Below are 22792 nucleotides of genomic sequence, written 5' to 3'. Positions count from 1 at the left end.
TCTGTTAGAAGCAGATGTGTGACTGTGCTCACAGGGGTTCTTGGATGAGGGAAGAGACGAGGATCTGACTCCATGGTTCAGAAGGCTGATTTATTATTTTATGATATATATTACATTAAAACTATACTAAAAGAATAGAAGAAAATGTTTCATCAGAAGGGTAGCTCAGAATAGAATAGAAAGGAATGATAGCAAAGGTTTGTGCCTTGGACAGAGAGTCCGAGCCAGCTGACTGTGACTGGCCATTAATTAGAAACACCCCCATGAGCCCAATCCCAGATGCACCTGTTGCATCCCACAGCAGCAGATAACCATTGTTTGCATTTTGTTCCTGAGGCCTCCCAGCTTCTCAGGAGGAGAAATCCTAAGGAAAGGATTTTCCATAAAAGATGTGTGCGACAGATGTGTGTTTGCTCCAAGAGCTTTTGATGCTTGGGGGCCGCTTTGGTGCCCCCAAATCCCCCTCCTGGGATCCCATCTCCATCAGCTGCTGGGAATCACCCTCCAGCACCCAGCCCCAGAGCACCAGAGGTTCTCCTGTCCCAGTAACAGACACAGGACTGATACAGGGCTACCAGGCCTTGCTGTGAGTAGTTTGGCATCAAACGGGTGAATATCTCGAAAATATCCATATATTAAACCTCCTTGTTAGTCAGCTGACAGCTCTGTGTTCAGAGCACATCGTGGGCATTGTTGCTGCATGCCAGAGCCCAGGCAGGTGTGAAATTCAGGCAAAGCTGGTGTCTGCATGCAGCCAGCTCCGTGCACCTGCACCGTTAATTCTGGGTTTCTGGGGCCCAGCCACACTGGGAATTATCTCCTGGGGGAAATAGCTGCCTTCCAGTGCTGCAGTCACCTGCTGCTTCAAGCAGGCGAACTCTGTGCTTGTGAATCTTCCCGGGAAGGCACATCCTCCCAGTGAATGTGTGGAATTAGGTAAACATTCCTGTTTAAGCTGAACGAGCGTCTCAGGGTGTGCTCAGTGACATTCGGCGTGCTCAGAGCCTGCATCATCATTCCAGCAGAATGTTTGAACACACTAAATCGTATTATTCACTGCTTGCTGAAGAGATGCATTATTTAATATCAAGAGAGCTGCTTTCTATCAGCTGAAAAATAGGACTAGAACTAGGTCGTTTTTAGTCCATTGATTCCCACTCTCTAAGCCAGCATGTAAAATACAAGAATGTTTTTTTCCTGATGCTGTATTGCCTACAAGCCTTCTGTCAGTGGGGATTTCAATATTAATGAGTTTTCCCACGAATATGAGAAGCCCACTTAGGAGAAGAAGCTGCTCTGAGAATCCTGAATATTTTACAATATCACACATCGATCAGTTGGCTGGAATTTCACATCTTAACCAAGGAGTGCTTCTGAGAGATGCCAGGAAAGCAGAGCAGGGCCAGGTGTGAAATGGCTCCTGGAGGCTGTGAGAAGGGTGGAGGATGTGGAGGCTGGGGAGATGCTCAGCCTCCTGCTGCTGCTTTCTCCCACTCGTGTTGTTTGCAGTGCCAGGGGTGAACCAGGAGCTTCCTCCCATCTCTCAGTGAGATTCTCAGCATCCAGGGATCCTGTCCTTGCTGCTGGGTGTGTGTCAGTGTGCAGATCAATTCCTGTTTCTGTCAGGTGTGTGTTGTGCGTGAACCAGGAGGTTCCTCCCATCCCTGAAGGATCCTTTCCTTAGGATTTTTCCTCCTGAGAAGCTGAGAGAAAATGCAAACAATGGTTATATGCTGCTGTGGAATGCAACAGGTGCATCTGTGATTGGTCTCATGTGGTTGTTTCTAATTAATGGCCAATCACAGTCAGCTGGCTCGGACAGAGAGCTGAGCCACAAACCTTTGTTATCATTCTTGGCTATTCTATTCTTAGCTAGCCTGCTGATGAAATCCTTTCTTCTATTCTTTTAGTATAGTTTTAATGTAATATATATCATAAAATAATAAATCAAGCCCTCTGAACCATGGAGTCAGATCCTCGTCTGTTCCCTCATCCAAGAACCCCTGTGAGCACGGTCACAGCCGTGCCCATTCCCTGGGCATCTGGACAGTGCCAGCACCCTCTGGGGACGAACCTGTCCCCAAACCCACCCCAAACCCACCCTAAACCCACCCTAAACCCACCCTAAACCCACCCTAAACCCCCTGGCCAGCTCCAGCTGTTCCCCTGCTCTTTACACAACCTACTTACACCTTCCCCAGACTGAGACGAGCCCCAGCTCTGACTGAGAGAAGACAAGCAGGAGATTCCAGAATGTGATTCACCAGCAGGAAGAGAGCAGTCCGTGTTTTTATTTATCACAGAAGGATATGTTTTAAGTGAAGGTTTGATCAGCCAGAACTGGCTGACTACAGGAGTTGTACAGGAATAAATATGCATATATCCATCTCGATGAGATGGATGCCCATGTGCAGGGATTTGAAATGTACATAGAGCTGAGGATCCAGAACCTCAGGGAGGGCCCAGCTCCGTGTGGAACTCGGAGGAGCCTGCAGCTACAGCTGGCAGGGAAGGATCTGACAAACTTGGGTTGTTGAGGGAGGGAAGGCTTGGGGGATTAGGGGACTTGTCAGAAAAAGCCTGTTTGAAAACTCCATGAATATGTCAGTTTTAAAGAAATTCAAATAAAGGCCTGTTGAGTTTTGAGTGGGAAAAAAATAGGTTGGCTTCCTTCCAGGCTCCCCATCTCATTCCAGGCAACACTTCTTCTTTTTTTGTCTTTTCCCTGTCTGAATTTCACACCAAATGGAAATTTCAGTTCCATGCCAGCTGCATTTAGAGTATCTGTGCAACATGGACATTTTGATGGAGTTGCCAACAATATTTCCAGCCAGGATGGAAAACAACATCCCAGGATGACACAGGATCAGCCATTTCCTCACTCTGAACCTGGTGTTTCAGAGCTGCATCTTTTCCTTCCCCTCACTACAAACAATTGCAAGGCCCAGCCTGCTGAGGTGGAGTTTAGGCTGGGTTTTGTCCTCCTTTAAACTTTCCAGATGAGCTCTTAGCGTGTCACCAGGCAACCATGGAAGGCTGAGAGTGGGTTTTTCCAGGAGGCTCTCTGGGTTAAAGAAATCAGCACCAAAATCTGTAGGGTTAGTATTGCTGCTGAGCCAGGCCTGCATCCTTCAGCAGCAGGGTGGGAGCAGTTCAAGCAGCAGCTCTGAACAATTAAATAAATACTCTTTTATCACTGGCACCTGCTCCTGCTCGTGGTTTTCAGGAAGCCCAGATTTCAGCCGAGCCTCTGAATCCACAGAACAGTGTGGAGCCATCTGATTAAAATTTTAAAGATGCTTTTCATTAGGATGGAAGCTGTGCACAACATTTTCCCGTTTCCAGCTGCTGAGTCAGGCGGCTCCGTAAGAAAGTGCTGCTGGCACGAGGAAGATGAGCTCAGTGAGGGGGTGGCAGCCTGCTCCACACTGGGCCAGGGCCTGGCGTGGCACTGGGTGGCGCTGGGTGGCGCTGGGTGGCACTGGGTGGCGCTGGGTGGCGCTGGGTGGCGCTGGGTGGCACTGGGTGGCACTGGGTGGCACTGGGTGGCGCTGGGTAGCACTGGGTGACACTGGGTGGCACTGGGACAGCTAGCAGCGCCTGTCACTGCACACTCAGGGTGAAATGATTGACCTGGGCCCCTTTTGTGCCCCTCACCTGGAGATCCGTGGCTGAGCTCTGTGTTTCTCTGTCCATCGTGCCCCTGTCTGTGCAGTGAGCATTGTCACTCACCCTTCCTCTGTCCCTGATGGCTCTGCAGTGTCTGTCCCCTTCTCAGAGGGAGCTCTCTGCAAAGCCAGGCAGCTCAGAGAACAGCTGCCTTTGGGAGGCTCGGGAGGATCAAACAGGGTGTGGATTTTGGAATGGGAAAACAGGGAGAGATGTGAATAACCCAGAGCAGAGAGCTCTGCTCAGAGAGACCCTGCAGGAACGAGCAATGCCTGCCTGGAAGGATCCCAAAGCTGCTCTGCCCTTCCCTCCCACAGCCACCTTCAGTGCACAATTTTCCAGAACCACAGAATATCCTGGGCTGGAAGGGACCCCCAGGACCAGAGCAGCTGCCAGCAGAAGGAGCAGGGTTTTACAGAGAGGTGGAAATCCCACCCTGCTCAATGCAGGCTAGCACTGTCCAATTCCCAGGCAGGTGCTGGACAAACCCGAAGGGTTTTAGTGCTTGGGGGTTATACATGGCACAAACTAGGAAAAACAGATTGGTTTTGAGGCAGAATGTGTCTTCCTGCACGTGTCTCCAAGGCTATCAGAGCCAGTTTGAGGCATCCATCTCTGTCCCAAAAGCACCAAGATACTGCACTAATTGACAGAGATTTTCAAAGGCATGGCTCTTAGCAGAACCTGCCTGCCTAAAGCTCCCAGCCAGCTTTGAGAAATCTCAGCTGTTGGGGGTTTTTTCCTCTCTTCTGTGTAATAACATATGCAAAGCTGAGCCATAATGTCTCCAAAATCCTCAGGATTAAGCTGAAAAGCGAGTGGGGCAGACGGGGCCATGAAAAGCTTCCTGATGCAAAATCCCCCAGCAGCAGGAAAACCTGCAGAGCAGCAGCAGGCAGGAAGGGTGAGGGGCTCTGCAGAGGCACCCCCAGCAGAAATCCCAGCCCCAAATGGCTCTGGAAGGGGGGGATCATTCCCTCTCCCCCACAGGCAGCTGCAAGAGCTCAGAGTCCTCCCAATGGCAAATCAGCTCCGGCTGCAATCCCAAATAACTCACCCCAGGCAGCAGGGACTGGGGGAAAATGGAACCACAGAAACTCAGAATGGCCTGGGTTGGGAGGGACCTTACATAAATCCCACCCAGTGCCACCCCTGCCATGGCAGGGACCCCTCCCACTGTCCCAGGTGCTCCAGCCCCAGTGCCCAGCCTGGCCTTGGGCACTGCCAGGGATCCAGGGGCAGCCACAGCTGCTCTGGGCACCTGTGCCAGGGCTGCCCATTCTAACAAAAGGATCCCTCAGTGGGGTCAGTGCTGGGAGATGGATCCCTAACCCCCAGGGAGCCGCAGGTGGCAGAGGCTGTGTTCAGGGTGGCAAATCACTAAATCACTGCATTAAAAGGTGCAGGCACTGAATCCCATGTGCCCCACTGCTCTGGAGGGTCAGCTGCGAGGAGGAGGAGGCAGGGAATGATGGCTCCCAGCCCAGCACCTGGGCACTGCATCCCTGAGCACCTGGGCACTGCCATTCCTGAGCACCTGGGCACTCTGGGCATTCCTCAGCACCTGGGCACTCTGGCATTGCTGAGCACCTGGGCACTAGCATTCCTGGGCACTCTGGGCACTGTGGCATTGCTGAGCACCTGGGCACTGCCATTCCAGAGCCCATGGGCACTGTGGCATCCCTGAGCCCCTGGGCACCCCTGAGCACCTGGGCACTGGCATCCCTGAGTACCTGGGCACTCCTGAGCACCTGGGCATTGCTGAGCACCTGGTCGCTCCTGCACTCCTGCCATGTGAGAGCCCCGTGCTGGCTGCAGCCCAGCCTGGCTTGGGGAAGATCTCAATCAAGTTGAAAAGTAGCAACAATTTTGCCGGGGCAGTGTTTGAACACTGTGGAGCGCCATGAATAGTTAATGTCACGTCAGGGGCTGCAGACAAACGCCGCTGGCTCCGAGGAGCCAGTAGCTCAGGCTGCTGTGAGTGATGCTCGTTCCCTGCACACACAGCCCCGTGGAAATTGCAATCATCCCTCATGAGGGGCTCGGTGCTGTTCACTGCAGCCCAGGAGGGGTGGCCTCTGCCTGCCTGCTGCTCTGGGAATGGCCAGGCAGCCTGCTGTGCCCTCCCTGCTGCTGCTGGGCACACACAGCTGTGCAGAAATGGCTCTGGGGCAGTCCAGGTGCATCCCTGCATGGAGGGGACTCTCCCTGTGCCCCTCAGTTTGTGCCTGTCACCAAGGACAGGGCAGCCCTGGGAGCTGGCACAGCTGTCAGTCACCCAGCCCCAAATCCAGGGGGTTGGAAAAGCCTCCCCAGATCACTGAATCCACTCCCTGACGCATCCCCACCCTGTGCCCACCCTGTCACTGAGTGCCACCTCCAGGTGACACCTCCACGATGGGCTCTCCAACCCTCCCCGGGCAGTTCCAGTGCCTGACCCCCTTTCCATGGGGAAATTCCTGCTGTGCCCACCCTGTGCCCACCCTGTCACTGAGTGCCACCTCCAGGTGACACCTCCAGGATGGGCTCTCCAACCCTCCCTGGGCAGTTCCAGGGCCTGACCCCCTTTCCATGGGGAAATTCCTGCTGTGCCCACCCTGTGCCCACCCTGTCACTGAGTGCCACCTCCAGGTGACACCTCCAGGATGGGCTCTCCAACCCTCCCTGGGCAGTTCCAGGGCCTGACCCCCTTTCCATGGGGAAATTCCTGCTGGGGTGTGACGGTGCTCACAGGGGTCTGAGGGTGAGCGAAGAGATGAGGATCTGACTCCATGTTTCAGAAGGCTGATTTATTATTTTATGATATATATTACATTAAAACTATACTAAAAGAATAGAAGAAAGGATTTCATCAGAAGGCTGGCTAAGCTCAGAATAGAATAGGAAAGAATGATAACAAAGGTTTGTGGCTCAGGTTCTGTGTCCGAGCCAGCTGGCTGTGATTGGCCATTAATTAGAAACAACCCCATGAGCCCAATCCCAGATGCACCTGTTGCATTCCACAGCAGCAGATAACCATTGTTTGCATTTTGTTCCTGAGGCCTCCCAGCTTCTCAGGAGGAACAATCCCAAGGAAAGGGTTTTCCATAAAAGATGTGCCCTCTGCGACACTGTGCCCACCCTGAGCTCCCCTGAGGCTGTTAGGATGCAAGGAGCCACTGTAACTTCTGAAATCAGCTAACAGTTGGACTTGGTTGTTTATTTCATCCACCACCTTCTTCCAGTCAAAGCACTATTGATGATTAATTCCTTGGCTATATGGGCACAGTTTGGGGATAAATTCCCATTGGTTATGGGCTTTTAATATTCCTGTAAAAAGAGAGGAATACATGCACTATGCAGAGATGTGACCCAGAAGAACCCACCAGAAATGCTTAAGAAAATCAACAGAAATCTGAATAAACCTCACATCTTAGAAATCATCTGCCAGGCACCTCAGTGGAAGATTTGCTGAAAGGCTACCAGCACTTCCAGCCAAAAACTTCCTTCCTCATCCACCCAAAAAGGGACAGAAATCATGTTCCAACCTGCCTAGCTCCACATCCTTTGTCAAGAGCACAAGAATGATGTGGAAACCGTGCAGAAACTGGAAAGCTCAGTGTAAAAAATTATCATTCACGCTGCTGTATGACATTGCTTCAACACAGCAGAACCAACAAAGTCTCCCTGATATATGAGAACTATCAGAGATTGCCACTGAACACGGAGATTTAATGTGCTGCTTAATTCAAGAGCTTATTTACAATGTCACACGTCACTTGGAGAAAAATGGCTCTGACAACCAATCATTTAAAATATAGGAAGGATGTTTAACAAAAGGTCAGAAGTACAAATATTTTACATATTAACTACTAATACATTCATTTCCTCTCAAAGTTAGGAGGATCAGCAAATGTCTCCAAAGCCATTTGCAATATTTCAGCACAAGGCCCAACCTCTAATTACCAATGTAAGTTGTAAATAATTGTCAAGCATGCAGATGAGCCAAAAATTCTCTCAAATTAAAGTAATTAGCTCCCAAGTCAAATTTTTCTGTCACATTGAAGCGCTTTTCCTTGTCTCCAGTGTGACACTTACAAATGAGAGCCACATTGTCAGGGAAGCAGTTATTGTAGGCTGCCAGAATGATGCCTGAGGAACCTGAGCTTCCCAGCAGTGCAGGTTTTCCCTTTTTTCTGTGCTGCTCACCCCACGTGGGAGTGGGGAATTTATTTATCCAGCAATTTATCCAGCTGGAACCCTGGCAGGTGGCTCCAGAGATTCCTTGGTGTGTGAATGTCCCTCGTGGACATCCTCAGGGCTTGGCTCTTCCGGCTCCTCCTTCCCTGAGGAACCTTCCAGAACTCCTGGGATGGGACACAGGGATGGGGGAAAGGGAATGGGAGTGGGAATGGGGATGGGGATGAGAGAATGGGGAGAGGGAATGGGAATGGGAATGGGAATGGGGATGGGAATGAGCAGCTTGCTCCTCCCAGTGCTTTCTCTGGCACCTTCATGGTTTATTCTCAATGTCCTCTCAACCAAAGCTGTGTTTGCCCCATCCAGTGGAGGACCCTGATCTCTGAGCTGTTTTCCTGTTCAATTCTGGGTTCCCAGGCAGGGCCCAGAGTCAGGCTTGGTTTCCATTTAACTTCAGGCTAAACGAGGTTGGGTTTGCTGCAGGTGAACCCAAAATCAGGGCAGGTGTGGGGAGGATGGAGTCCCAGCCTTGAGCACGTGCCATCCCAAGCCAGCTGTGTGCAGAGGGCTGCACAGAGCCCTGAAATAGCACAGGACTGGCCTGAGCCCTTCCAGAGATCCCTTCCTGTGGCTGCTCCCCCCAACAGTTGCTGCTATCCCACTTTTCCTGGGCAAGCCAGCAGGGTTCAGACTCAGACATCCAGGCTGGATGCGTGGTTTGCTTTGCCCTGGGTGTGCCAGGAGCAGTGAATGTGGAGGATGCGTGAAGGGAGGGACAGGCTGAGCCTCACCCAGCGCCTCAGCCATTGGGGCTGGAGACAGGCAAGGCTCACCCCAGAGGGTGCTGGCACTGCCCGGGCTCCCAGGGAATGGGCACACTCCCAAACCTGCCCCAGGCATGCTTGGGCAGGGCAGGAAGGGCCAGGGGCCGGGATTTGGGACTGTGGGTGATGGGTGTGCTCCTGCTGCCCAGAGCCAGCGAGCCCCTCTCCCTTGGCTGATTCCTGCCTTCTCTTTGCTGGTTAAAAGGGCACGAGGTGGTGATCCCACAGGTCCAGCCCAGGGCTGGGTGGATCTCCTCTGTCTGACCAAGCCAGATCCTCCTCAGGGCTGTTCCCATCTGTGAAAAACACCAATCGCTTGTTTTTAAACATTTAAAAGTTTAATAGTAATAAAACAGTTATAAAAATAGTAATACAATGTTAGAGTAATAATGTTAGAGTAATAACAATTTGGACAATTAGGATTAGGACAATATGAGACAATAGAGACAAAGAGTTACAGACAGTCCAGGTACCTATTCTGGGCAGCATGAACCCGAAAAAGGACCCACGTTAACAGAGGATTAACCCTTAAAAACAACAGCCTGTTGCATATTCATACCCCTCATACATGATGTATAAATTCCATTCAAACACAGGATTCTGTCTGGGCAGTGTCAACTTCTTCCTCCAAATCCTAACAGCGCCTTCAAGGCAGGAAGAAGTTTGTTTCTTCTGATAATGGAGCAATAAATTCTCTTTCTCTGACAGATTTAGGTGTCCTGTGGCTGCTATCTCAGTGTGAGTCCTTTCTTTAAAAAAGTATCTTACATAGCACAGTTTCTATTTTAACATTTTGTTCTAACCCAAAACTATATTTACCACACTACTTAAGAGAATTAACACAGCATAACTTTCTAACACAGCACATATAATATTCATTTTAATATTTGTTAAAAGCCAATCATAAAGTACACATAAAGTACATTTTTCACACGTCTGTCACTCCAGAGCTCCCCAGGGATGTTCCATCCATCATTCCAGAGCTCCTCAGGGATGTTCCATTTCCCCAACACCACTGCACTCCTCAGCCACACAAAGAAATGGGACACGGCTGCAGTATCAAGGATGATATATAAAGCCAAATTTCCCTCTGTTCCCTCGCAGTAATTTCCCCATAAATACTCCTGGGGGCTGTGAAGTGTTCCTTGCAGCAGGATGGGAGTCCATCAGGGCTGTGCTGTTTCATCCTGCTCAGCTCTCTGTGCTTCATTCATCCCAGGCAGGCGTCACAGGGACTCTGTGCCCTGCACTATTTCAGGGAAGGTGCTTCTCTTTGATACCTCCAGCTTTATCTCTGCCTGCACGAAACTGCACTGAAACACACCTGAGCAGAGAGTGAAGGCTGAAAATGGGGGGTGTTTCACTAAAGCTTGTCCTGCCCTGTCACTGTCACCCCTGCTCTGATCCTGGCTCACACAGGGACATCCACAGGATCCTGGAATCGTTTGGGATGGAAAGGACCTTGAAGCCCATCCCGTTCCACCCCTGCCATGGCAGGGACACCTCCCACTGTCCCAGGGTGTCCCAATGTCCAGCCTGGCCTTGGGATCCAGGGGCATCCACAGCTGCTCTGGAAATTCCATCCCAGCCAGGAACAATTCCCAATTCCCAATGTCCCATCCATCCCTGGGAGCCATTCCCTGTGTGCTGTCCCTCCATCCCTGTCCCCAGCCCCTCTGCAGCTCTCCTGGAGCCCCTCCAGGCCCTGCCAGGGGCTCTGGGCTCTCCCTGGATCCTTCTCCTCTCCAGGTGAGCAGGAACCACGGTGGGATCTACAAAGGGACCAGGAACTGCAGGGATTTTTAGTGAGGAACCACTCAGTGCTCTTGAGCAGTTGGTGAATTGGGAAATGCTCTGTTCCAGAGGTGATTTGAGACCCTCATCCCGCTCTGTCCCCCGAGCCCCATCCCAGCCCTGCTGTCCCTCTGTGCCAGGGCTGGCAGCCCTCGTGGAACAGCTCTGCTTTGAGCCACACCACCCTCACCAGCAAAAGCGATCTGACTTTGAAATCTCCAGGGCTGGGTGTGTTTTTAGCAGTGTGAGATGAGTCTGTGGCTGTTTGCAGTGTTTAGCATGAGTTATTTGTTGGGGAAAGGTGACTCTGACTGCTGTGGAGGGTGGGCAGGGGGTGTGGGTCTCCCTCTGCCTCCCCCAGCCAGGGAGCCCCAGTTCCAGGCAGAGATCCCCACAATTCAGGGTTACACAGCTGGTGGCCATGGTTACCGTGTGTTCGTTGCTTGGGTGTTTTTTTTCAACCTGTAAATATCGTATTTTACATTTTACCTCAGTCAGAATCAGCACCAGGATCGGTTTTGCATTGGACACAGGGCACATCCCAAGTGGGGTCTTCATGACTGGAACAAGAAATGCCTCTGACTCATTTTCTGTGCATACACAAACACAGGCTGGGATAATATTTCACTTTAAGGCATTGCTGGTGGCACGTCTCAAGTGTTTAAATTACTAAGCTTTCAGATTTTAGCACAGCAAACAGCTGATTTTTACTTATGCAGTTCTAGTAATCGTATTCTAGCCCTTGTTTTCCCATTTTAAGACTCACAAAATGCTTTTTTATTCATTTAAATTTGAAATAAGGACAAATCAGCATTTCATCTCCCAGCTCCTGCCCTGCCAGCAGCCCTGTGTGAATGCTGATGGACAGGCCCTGATAACAGCCCTCTCTTATCAACCCCATCACTCTTCTGGGGCTCATCTCCTGGATCTTCCTGCCAACACTCCCATCCCAGAGGATGATAAAGCCCCTCAGTTAAGCACCTGGCACTTCCAGCTTTATCCTGCCCAGCCCTGGCTTATCCCTGGGCAGAGCCAGCTCTTGGACAGCTCCTGCAATATTCCGTGTCCTTCCTCAAGGATTTTCGGAGAGATTTGTCTGAGCAGTGCTGAGCTCTGCTTGACAGATAATGCACAAAGCAAGGTTTGACTGCAGCCCCACCACGCAGGGATGGGCTGAGCCAGGTCTGTGCCCTGGGCTGGGGCAGTTCCTGGGGAGGATGCTGTGGGACAGGGATGCTCACAGGACATTCCTGCCAGAATCCTCATCCCTGCAGCCTCCAGCCCTGCCCTGGGCAGCTGGGCCAGGCTGGGCAGCCTTTCCAGGGAGGGGTTTTCCCTAAAATCCTACCCAGAGCTGGTCCAGAACTGACTCAGAACAGATCCAGAGCTGACCAGAGCTGGTCCAGAGCTGACCCAGAACTGACCCAGCACTGACCAAAAACTGCCCCACAACTGACCCAGAACTGACCCAGAGCTGACCCAGAACTGACCCAGCACTGACCAAAAACTGCCCCACAACTGACCCAGAGCTGACCCAGAGCTGGAAGTGCCCGGAGCTGACCCCAGCACAGGAGGGATGTTTTGAAGCAGACCAGGCTAGAGGAACATGGGGCTGGAGAGAACCTCCATGCCCCCATGCCTGCTCCAGAGGCACTTCCACATTTGTGGAATTCCCAGCCTTCCCCAGGTGCTGCCATGGTGGCCAGGGCTCTGTTTAGCTCCAGCCTCCAGCTGGAATTCAGAGTGATCCATTTGCCTCACTCCTGCCTCTCCCACCCCACTGCAGCTCCTCAGCCTCAGCATGATTGCATTTGCATGAGACTAAACAAATCCCCTCATCCATTTGCAGACAAGGCTTCCAGTTTTTCTCTCCCAAGGCCAAGCTTTGCCCTGGCCTCCAAGGAGGTTTCTGTGCTGCCCATTCCCCTGGCCATGGGAGCTGGTTCCAGCTCTGAGGACCCTGTGCCCATCACCACTGCTGCTCCCTGACAGAGCCTTTACAGACTGCCCACCTCCTCCTGCACAGCCATAAATCCTCCAGCAGCTTCAAGTGGAACAAAATGTAGAGATGTTATCCCCAGGCCTCGCCCCAGCCTTCTGAGGCCCATTATCTCCCCATCTTTTCTTCTAAAAGAACCTTATTTGACAGCCTAGCCTTTCTCATCTTTCTTTTTGCCTTACCGCTCTGACCTTGAGTTAGTTTATTCCTTCCCTCTCTGTATGTTTTAAACGTTGCACCAAAAAATCCAATTTATTAAGGCTTTCCTTTAGTAAATGATTAACCTGAATATGGTTAAATAAAATGCTTATTAACATCTCCCTGCATAATCCATTTAACAGAATTAGTCTTGCTTATTCAGACAACCTAAAGGGGTCTCTGCTTTTGTCTACACAGCATCAGCATTAAAGCTTATAATTATTTCTGGTTAATGCAGCCCTTGGTGCTAGGAAATGCTGGTTTGTGTGTTCCAGCATAGCACTTCTCCTAATCTCTTGTATTAATTAGAGATACTGATATAATATTACTTTGTTCCTTTCTATTCAGCACCAGGAGAGATGTCTGAATATAATCCTATCTGTGCTAAGGGTGTCTTAAATATTTCCACGAGTGCCGGCTGGTGTAAAACATTAGGATTAGGTCCAGTAATCCCTAAACTGGAAGAAAGGAGGGCTCACAAAGGCACGTGAGCACAGGAGGTGTGCCATGGCCAGGCAGGGATTTCTCCTCACCCTGAGGGGACATTTAAGGTCCCCTCCAACATCAGTTTCCACCCCAAGCCCCTGTGGGTCCCTTCCCATCCCTGATGATGCTCTGAGTGTGCCCCCATTCCCTTTCCCTTTCCCAGAGGGATGCAGCCACTCTGCCTCTGAGCAAAATTTGACTTACACAGCAGCACAAAAGTAAATTATTGCCCCTCAGTGGCTGCAGCTGACATTTTAAACTCATTGTGCCCTGTAAATCCTGGGTCATTTGGTATTTCAGACATCAGGCTGCTCGTGGAGCTCGTTTTAATCTTTTCCTGGATGGAAATTCACTTTCTTCTCAGGCATTTCAAGGTGTCACCCCCACAGGCTCTGAATTTGCAGCGCCAGATCATAAAGTCATGGAATTGTTTAGGTTGGAAAAGCCCTTCCAGAGCAGGGAGTCCAACCATGGCCAGCACTGCCAAGGCCACCCCTGGGCCATGTCCCAAGTGTCACATGCACTTTGAGATTCCCCTGGGGATGGGGAACTGTGAAAAACACCAATCACTTGTTTGGAAAATTGTAAAAGCTTAATGGTAATAAAATGGTTATAAAAATAGTGATACAATTAGAGTAATGACAATTTGGACAATTTGGATTAGGACAATGCGACACAATAGAGACAAAGAGTTATGGACAGTCCAGGTACCTCTTTCTGGGCAGCACAAGCTGGAAAAAGGACACAGTTAACAGAGGATTAACCCTTAAAAGCAACAGCCTGTTGCATATTCATACCCCTCATACATGGTGCATAAATTCCATTCAAACACAGGATTCTGTCTGGTCAGTGTCAGCTTCTTCCTCTGAATCCTGACAGCACCTTCAAGGTGGGAAGAAGTTAGTTTCTTCTGATAATGGGGCACTAAATTCTCTTTCTCTGAAAGATTCAGGTGTCCTGTGGCTGCTATCTCAGTGTGAGTCCTTTCTTTAAAAAGGTATCCTACATAGCATCATTTCTATTTCAACATTTTGTATAACCTAAAACCTATATTTACCACACTACTTAAGAGAATTAATACAGCATAGCTTTCTAACACAACACATATAACTTCATTTTAATATTTGCAAAAAGCCAATAATAAAATTAATGCATTTTTCACAGGAACCCAAACCTCCCTGGACACTGTGCCAGGGCTGGGCAGCCATTCCCTGGAGAAACTCCTGAAGCCCATCCTGACCCTCCCTGGGCACAGCTCTCCTTCCCTCTGGGCACCCAAACCCTCTGAAATCAGCTCTGTGTCACGCTGGGGATGGGGCCTGTGGAAATGCCCAGCATGGCTGCAGGTGTAATCACAGACTCTAATAATTCCAGCTTTTATTTAAAGCCTAATCACACATTCCTCCACCATTACCTCCCTGCATAAATATTAAGACTGGGAGCTCACGAGTGTGTATGTGTGTGTGTGTATGTGAAACAATGGCATGGTAATATTTCAGCAGGGGAAAAGAAGGCAGCTGGTTTATGCTGCTCTCAAACATTTAAACCTTCTCATTTTCCCCTAAACTGAGGGCTTATTCTGACACTTTTGGAACCATCCTGTAGTGCTTTGAAAAATACCAAGTCCAAGAACAAAGTGACCTTGCATGGCCTTGCACAGGAAAGCAAGGACTGCTCAGTGCTTACCAAAATAATTACTCAGAGTAGATCAAGGACTGAGCAGACCATGCTAAGAGTCTTTAAATTTTAAAGGTGTGTTTGTTTTAAAAGTTTATACATCAGCACAAAGCTGTGAAATTTTATTAATATCCAGCAACAGCAATTTGCTGGCCAGCAATGAATTCAGGGAGCCACAGGAAAAATAAATCAGAATTCTGAGGGGGAGAAGAAAAAGTCTGCAGGAGATTATTAATTTTTAAGGATTTTTAAGAGTCTAAGCCAATATTTTAAACTATGTGTCATCCAGTAGGCCTCGTGTGACATCATAATTGATAATTAAACTTCTCCAGGTTTGCTTCTCCTTCAGGTTTCTTTTCCATCCAATTCTCCTGCTTAGGCAGCTTTGGGAACTGTAACTTTTCTATTATCTCCCAAGTCAGTGCATTTTCCCCCCATTAACTCCCCTCTTGCCTTTGTGCAGAAACAATCCAGGTATGATTTAATAAGCCCTGGAAAGACAGAGCTGGTTCATATGCAGGAAATCAGATTTACATAATTTTCCGCTGGCTTTTATATCTACTGTAGCTCAAATTATCCTTAAGTTGGGGAAACTCTCTTCATAGCATAAAATGAAATAGCACCTGTGTTATGCTTCAGCTTCCCCACCCGGCCCTCGTAATAAATTAAAGGTTGATTTGTCATCCTGACTTAGCACACAAAGTCCTTTTGGAATGAGAGGAGAGGAAGGGCCCTGGCCTGCAGTTAGTCACAGTCATCAGTCACCAAACTAAGCGTCAACACCAAGTTTAATCTTGTTTTGTTTTGGGTTTATTACCTGAGCCTTCCTGCACGGGGGAAAAGCAGAGGATTTGGGGCTGTGTCACACTCTCTGCGCCAAGTGAAATGTCACACACTGCAAGTGGAGCTGCAGAGGGCTGTACAGAAACCAAGGGGATGCTGGTGGTTGGGATTTGATCCAGGATTTGGGCTGAGCAGGGCTCGGGATTGGAGGCTGCATCCTGGGAAAGCAAACAGGATTTGGTGCAGGGTGAGGGAGCAGCTCCTTGTCCTCCCCTTCCAAGAGCAAAGCCATGGCTTTCACAGGATCCTGGCATGGGTTGGCTTGGGTTTCACAGGATCCTGGCATGGGTTGGCTTGGGAAGCACCTCAAACCCACCCAGTGCCACCCCTGCCATGGCAGGGACACCTCCCACTGTCCCAGTGTCCAGCCTGGCCTTGGGCACTGCCAGGGATCCAGGGGCAGCCACAGCTGCTCTGGGAATTCCATTCCAGGGCCTGCCCACCCTGTCAGGAACAATTCCTGCCCAATATCCCATCTAAATCCACTCTCATCCAGCTTAAGGCAGTTCCCCTGCCCTGTCAAGGACAGGGTTTCTGCCAGGTGCCGAGGCACAGCTGGGACACTCCCAGTCCCAGGGACCAGCTCCTCCCTTGCTCCTCAGCACTGATTTCTTTCTCTTTGCACTTTGTGTGCATTTACCCAGGAATTCGAGAAGGGCTTTGTGGTAAACAAATAAATACAATTTCTTCCAAATGAGTATTAATGTCTATAGCTGAGCACCATTGTCAAACTCTGGCTTCTGGAGTTGGGCAGAAAATGAGCTGTTTCCCACGAGGGCTTCATCCAGTCCCCTCTCATTGATTGCACTGCAGATCTTCATGCTCAGTAACCTAAAAATGGATCGATTATTCAGCTGGTTAAAAACGAAGCACTCCCATTTCCAAGTGCTTGCCTTAAAAACAATTCCAGCTGCTGGAGCGAGCGGGGCTGTTCCCTGGGTGGGGTGGCAGCAGGGCTGGGTGTGCTCACAGCCTTCATCTGCTGCCCAGAGCAATCCTGCTGCTGCCCTGAGAGGGGAAGAATCCTTACCCATGGAGAAGGGTGGAATGTGGGGGTCTGAGAGAGGGAATTGCCACTGACCCCTGTGCTTGCCTTGCAGCTCCCAGCACAGCCCAGTACGGCATCACCGGGCACGCCGAGGTGCTCTTCTCCTGCTGGTCCCTGGTGCTGACGCTCTCCTCCCTCAGCAGCATATTCTACCTGAAGAACATCCTTCTGCACTAAATGTAAAGACCCATAAAAGGCTTTTAAGGATTCTCTGAAAGTGCTGATGACTGGATCCAATCTGGTAGAGTTTGTTAAAAGCGGCGTGGGATATAATCAGTGCTTACATGGGGATGATCGCCTTCTGTAGAATTGCTCATTATGTAAATACTTTAATTCGACTCCTTTTCTTTGATTAGCTGCATTACCTTGTGGAGCAGTACACATTGTCCTTTTTTAAGACGTGAGAACTCTGAAATTACTTTTAGAGGATATTAATTGTGATTTCATGTTTGTAATCGACAAGTTTTCAGAAGCATTCAGTCATGGTCTGCTGACTCGCAGACTGTAGTTTACAAAAAAAGGATATTGCAGTAAAAATGTGCTTCTTTAAGGCTGCAATACAAACATTCAGTTCCCTCCTCAACTAGCATTCTATCCAAACTTACACAAAAAACGTTCGTTCTTTTTTGAGTAAAAAAAAAAAAAATCTCAAATAATATTGCCTTCAAAATACTTCTTCAAAATATTACACATATCTAGATTTTCTTCTAGCATGATATTCAGGTTTCAAGAATGAGCCTTGTACTATAACTGCGTTGCGCAGTACCGCTTTTGTTCTCTTCCCTCCTTCCTGCCAGTTCAGCATGGTTGTGCCTTCATGAAACACGACTTTCCTCTTCCTCTCCAACCGGTCTGGAATGTGTTCTGGGAAATGCTGGAGCATCCTTTGGAGCGTAGGAGATGTCTGGGTGAGGCCAGAGGGGCCCGGGCTCCCAGGAAAGGCTCCTGTACCCCTGCAGGAGCTGCTCCAGGGCAGGGCTCAGCTCAAGGGCAGCACCAGCTCCTTCCTGTCCCTCCCTCCACCACCACTGAGCAGTAGGTGACCTCTGTAAAAACATTTCCCGTTAGGAAACAGAGCTCCAACGATTTTGTGGCACCTTTTGAATGTCGGAATGTTCCCCCAAAGCCAAATTCCCACCTGGCTGCAAATGTCAGGACCGTCCCTTTTGTATTGCTGGCAAAGCCGACGTGAATTGGTATTTTTCTTGCACTCAATTTTGTACTGGTTTGGCTGATTTAGCAATGATAAAGGATGCTTTGAACCATGAGACACCTGCAAATTCCTGGAGTATCAATTTTCTATCTCCACATATCCGTGTGGCAGCAGCGAGGCTGCTCCTGCTTGGGGCAGGCAGGGCTTGGGGAGCTGCTCCCCTGGCCAGGGCTGTCCCTCCAGCCCCACACACCATCCCATGGAGGGGACCCTGCTGGCACACCCTGAGGGATGCGCCCAGCAATCCTGTGCAATGGTGCTCCGTCCTTCACAGCCCCGCACGGCGCTGGTGTGAAGTGCTGCTCACACAGAGCTGCCACCTGTGCCGCTCACTGGGGTGGCCGTGGCCAGCAGCCCTTGGGCACCACATCCCCTGGTGGCCCCAAGAGCTCCTGACCTGCTCACCAACAACTGCTGACAGCAGGAATAAGAAAATCCTTATCACAGAATCCTGGGCTGGGCTGGGAGGGACAGAGCACATCCCATCCCACCCCTGCCAGGGACAGGCACAGGAACATCTCCACTATCCCAGGGACAGGGACACCTCCACTATCCCAGGGACACCTCCACTATCCCATCCTGCTCCAAGCCCCGTCCAGCCTGGCCTTGGGTGGGCAGCACCACTTTCACTGTGATCTTCACTGCCAGGCTCTGAGTTTGAGCTCCAGCAGGTGGCTGGAATTTCCCAGTTCCCCACTTTTCCTGCTCGTGGCAGGTGCTGGCAGTGAGCAGCCCCAGCCTTGGGAATACTCAGCAGTCCCAAAATCCCCATTTTTCCAGCAAGGAGGGCTCGGAGCTGGCTGGGCTCAGTATGAGCTGTCCCAGGCCAGTGCACAGCCAGGAGGTGCAGTGCCTCTGCTGTCCCTGCTGAGAGAACAGAGATGTTCACTCCAACAGATGGCAATAAAACACCCTGGGTCACTCTGCATGTGGTCAGTGACAGGCTGCATTATTTCTCTTATGATTTACAGCCGTGTGCCAAGCAGTTGCTGTTATCAGAAATGTGGCATTTTTTAAAACCTGGAATAACATGAATGAACCCATTCTGCAAGGAAAGCATACAAACACACCTCAAATGAGTTTATCAGTCCTGATACCCCCATGTCTCTTGTATTGCAGCTTTAAAGTGCTCTATTTTAGAATCCATTCACTAGAAACAGTGGTGCTGCAGGAAGTCTTGTGTCAGTGCAGTTTTCTGAAGGGAGAAATGAGGCTGTGGATAACCCCACCCATGTGTGTAAAACTGGGAGAGGGTTCTATGCTGTGGCTGGATCAAACCCTGCATTCCAGTGATTCCTGACATTTGGAACCTGATCTTTCCAGCAACAGAATAGAATGAGCAGCAGCTTGATTAAACATGAAAAGCAGAACATTCAGTGAAGTGTTGAATGTTTGCATTCGCACCAGGGAGAGCCACTGGGTGGCACGGACGGGAGGTCCTGTCCCACATTTGATTTTCACTTGGGGGAAACACCCCAGAAAGAAACCTCCATACCCACAGGAGGAGCAGCAGAACTGGGAGCCATGTCTGGGTGCCAGGGGTGATTTTGTGAGGCAGGGGAGTGTTGAGGGTGAGAGGGCCTGAGGATCCCTGCAGGGTTTGTGAGGCAGGGGAGTGCTGGGGGTGTGAGGGGCTGAGAGGCTCTGCAGGGTTTGTGAGGGGCAGGGGGCTGAGGGGCCCTGCAGAGTTTGGGCAAGGCCTGGAGCCGCAGCAGAGGGCCCAGGGGCACACACCTGGCTGGGGTGAGCTGGGCTGGGGTCTGTGCTCCCAAAGAGGCAGCAGAGTGAGCACAGCCACTCCAGGGCTGCAGGATGGGAGGGTGCTCAGGGCTGGTTCCAGACCCTCATTTTGGGGGCACTTTGGGCAGCTGTTGGAAGGTTTGTCCTGTGCTTCCCTGCTCCGTCTGCCGGCCAGGCCGGCTCTGTGCGTTCCATCCTTCCCAACACAAAAATGTTCAGCTGAGCATTTCCAGCAGGCTGCTGGAGCCCCCAGGCTGGGAGGGCTCCTGTGCAGTGCCTCAGGGCTGTCCCCACACTGTGACACTGCTGTCACACGGCTGCTGGCCCTGGCACTGAGCTGACACTCAGCTGAGCGTGTCTCACAACTCAGAGTTGAACAAACGCAGCTTCTCAAGGGTTTGTGTCTTGGCAGGATCCTCCAGAGCCAGACAGCTTTTTTTAAACTTTTCAATAGGTTTTTTTTTAGAGTTGATGCTGTTTTTGAGATCCAGGAGTGTTAAACCCATCCCAGTGACAGCTGCTTTTTTTGCACATTTTCTGAGCAAGTGTTCAAAATAGACAATGGCAAATGTTCTGCTACCAAAACCTCCACAGAGCCCACAGAACTGTGTTATGAAGAATGTGTATACCAAAATATGTATTTACATGGATAAATATGCCTTAAAGACTAAATATGCATTTACTTCTAAGGCTGGATCAGCCCCATGCCCAGTCTGGAGGTAAATAATCCATATTTCACAGCTGCCATGGAGGGGGGTGTTCTCTGGAGGAAAAAAAAAAAGAAAAGGGGAGGGTGGGGAAGCATTTCTTTTAAAAGAATCTTCAGTAGTTTTAAAATCCTTGCATGAACTGCCATGTGTGAGGAGGAGTGGGGAGAGGATGGAGTTGAGCCTGGCGCTCCAGCGCTGCAGGGTTGGCTGTGGGGCTGGCAGGTGCCACCACAAACTGCCACATCCTCTCCCATGTGCCCCCACACACCCAAATCCCTCTGAGGGGGACAGAGTGAGGGGTTGGGGTGTTTCCCAGTCCCACAGGGCTGTGGAAATGGGACCACCAACCCGCAGCCTCTCCTGCTGCAGCTGACAACACAGGAACCTGGGAAATGGGGAAATGTTGGCAAGAAAAGGGAATTTAAAACCCAGGAATTAAAATTTCTCCATTCTGCCTTAGCATTGGGAGCAGAGGGATGAGTGCTGGCAGGGCAGGGAGGAGCTGGCTCTGGGTTTGGCCGAGAGCGAGGGGGACATGGCAGGACGGGGACCCTGGCCATGCTGTGCTGTGCTGGGGCTGGCTCCTGGTCTGTGCTGCTGCCCTGAGCTCCAGGGGCAGGGCAGGGATTTGCTCTGCAGCCAGGAAAGTCCATAATCCCCCTGGAAACAGCCAGGGCAAGGCAGTGGCACCGGGGCTGCTGGGGAAGGGATTCTCAGCAAATCCCCCTCTCGGAGCTCTGTGTGAGCAAGGCTTTGCTGGGGCACCTTCAGCGCTGTTTGCTCTGGCTCCTGATGCCTAATTCATGAAGGGCTCCCAGGCTCCTTCTTATTAGAAAATTCTCATGCTAAAAAACGCGGAGATCAGCATATTTGCCACCTCTCATAAGCTGAGCTCTCAGTCATTCATATTCCAGGGCAGTGGGAGCGTTCCTGTCAGCGGCAGGGTGAAAATCTGCATTAAGGGATGGGGGGGAGCAGTTCCAGATGCCCTGTCCTTGGCTGGGACAGGCCCTGGGGCTCAGGGGGTGCAGATCAGCCCCAGTGCTGATCTGGGCTCCATCATCCCCCCCAGGGTTTATCCAGTTTATTCCACAGCCATCCGGGGATGGGAGCAGTGTGACAGCCGCCTCGGCTCCCTCCCTGCACAAACCTGGGCTGGGCTCTCCCACAGGGAGCTCAGAACCCTCCAGGAGCAGCAGCGACAACCAGCCCAGCCCAAAGTGTCCCCAGGTTCCCAGCCCAGCATGGGGACAGCAGAATTGTCCCCTCTGCAGCAGCGAGGACAGAGAGGGGACAGCACAGTGCTGCTCCAGTCACAGGAGCTCCCCTCATCAGCCAGGGGCTGGAACACTCATCACCCCCATTTTCTTGTTTCCCAGCTCACAGGCTGCCTGCAGGGACGCTCTTTATTCCAGTCAGTATCCAGAGGGGGAAATCTGCTCCCTCCATTTAGGGTTTCTCAGCAAACCCAGCACAGCTGGCACAGACACCCTGTGATTTCATCAGCTGTCCCCCTCCCAGCCCCATTAGAGGCACGCTGGTCCCATTAATCCCCACGACAGGCACTTAAATGTGAGCCCCGGGTGAGAGCAGCCCTGCAGGCCGAGATGGAGCAGCAGCAGCCTGGTTTTCCAGCGGGTGGCTGAGGGTGGGATGGCGGGGCCAGCCTCCCCTCCCTCTGTTTTGTGGCTTTTTTGATATAAATCATCCTTTCCTCATTGGAGGGTGGGTAATTCTGGATGGAGAGGCAGCCTTTGAGGGATGCTCAGCATTTGGGATGTGTCCCTTCAGCTGGGGCCAGGCAGGAGCTGCTCCATCCCACCAATGGGCCTGGTCCTTGCAGGAATTAGGGTTTGAGGAGGCAGCATGCTTCATTAGGCTGGCAAAGCCCTCAGACCTTGGAGGAGCTGCTTTTCCTCCTCCCCCGTTTCAGTGAGCTGCTAAAAGCGCTGAGCTGTTCTTCCAGAGCATTTCAAATTCACTGCTCTTTCATTATCCTTGACCTTTTCACATGTTTTACCATAAGTGGGGGGAAAATTAACTTTGGAGTAAATTACTGCAAATCCCTCCCCAAAAACGTTCAAAAACAGAGCCTAGGAGGCTGGGGAGCAATGGCTCTTGCTTGCCACTGTTTTCTGTGTAAAGAGGATTTAATGTCTGTTTGCCAAAAATTATGGATTCTAAATCCCTGTGGCTCATTTAGAAATGACTTTTAGCAGCACAGGTGCACATATCCTCCCCTGTACATTGTGTTAGGAGTGGCAGAAAGACAGAGTGTGTGATGGGACAGGGCACCTTCCTGTGTGCTGCTCCTGAAGCCTTGCACTCTGGGGCTTGGTCCCCGGGGTTTTATCCCTGTCTCTTCATGCCCATCTCTTGGTCCCTGTCTCTTGGTCCCCATCTCTTGGTCCC

The 22792-nt window shown here is 50.8% G+C and overlaps 1 protein-coding gene across 2 annotated transcripts in view; it reads left to right on the top strand.

Annotated features, from left to right (window-relative positions):
- The window catches only part of NEGR1 (neuronal growth regulator 1), a 156496-nt gene extending 137190 nt beyond the window's left edge, over window positions 1-19306 (top strand). For both annotated transcript variants that reach the window (XM_058030643.1, XM_058030642.1), the window contains one exon: window positions 16770-19306. In XM_058030643.1, the coding sequence (XP_057886626.1) occupies window positions 16770-16894 (125 nt within the window). In that variant the 3' untranslated portion in view covers window positions 16895-19306. The remainder of the gene's footprint in view (window positions 1-16769) is intronic.
- The last annotated feature ends 3486 nt before the right edge of the window (window positions 19307-22792 follow it).

The sequence above is a fragment of the Melospiza georgiana genome, chromosome 9, assembly GCF_028018845.1.
Source record: "Melospiza georgiana isolate bMelGeo1 chromosome 9, bMelGeo1.pri, whole genome shotgun sequence".
Lineage (NCBI taxonomy): Eukaryota > Metazoa > Chordata > Aves > Passeriformes > Passerellidae > Melospiza > Melospiza georgiana.
The sequence above is the reverse complement of the archived record's forward strand: the minus strand, read 5'-3'. Positions and strand labels throughout refer to the sequence as shown.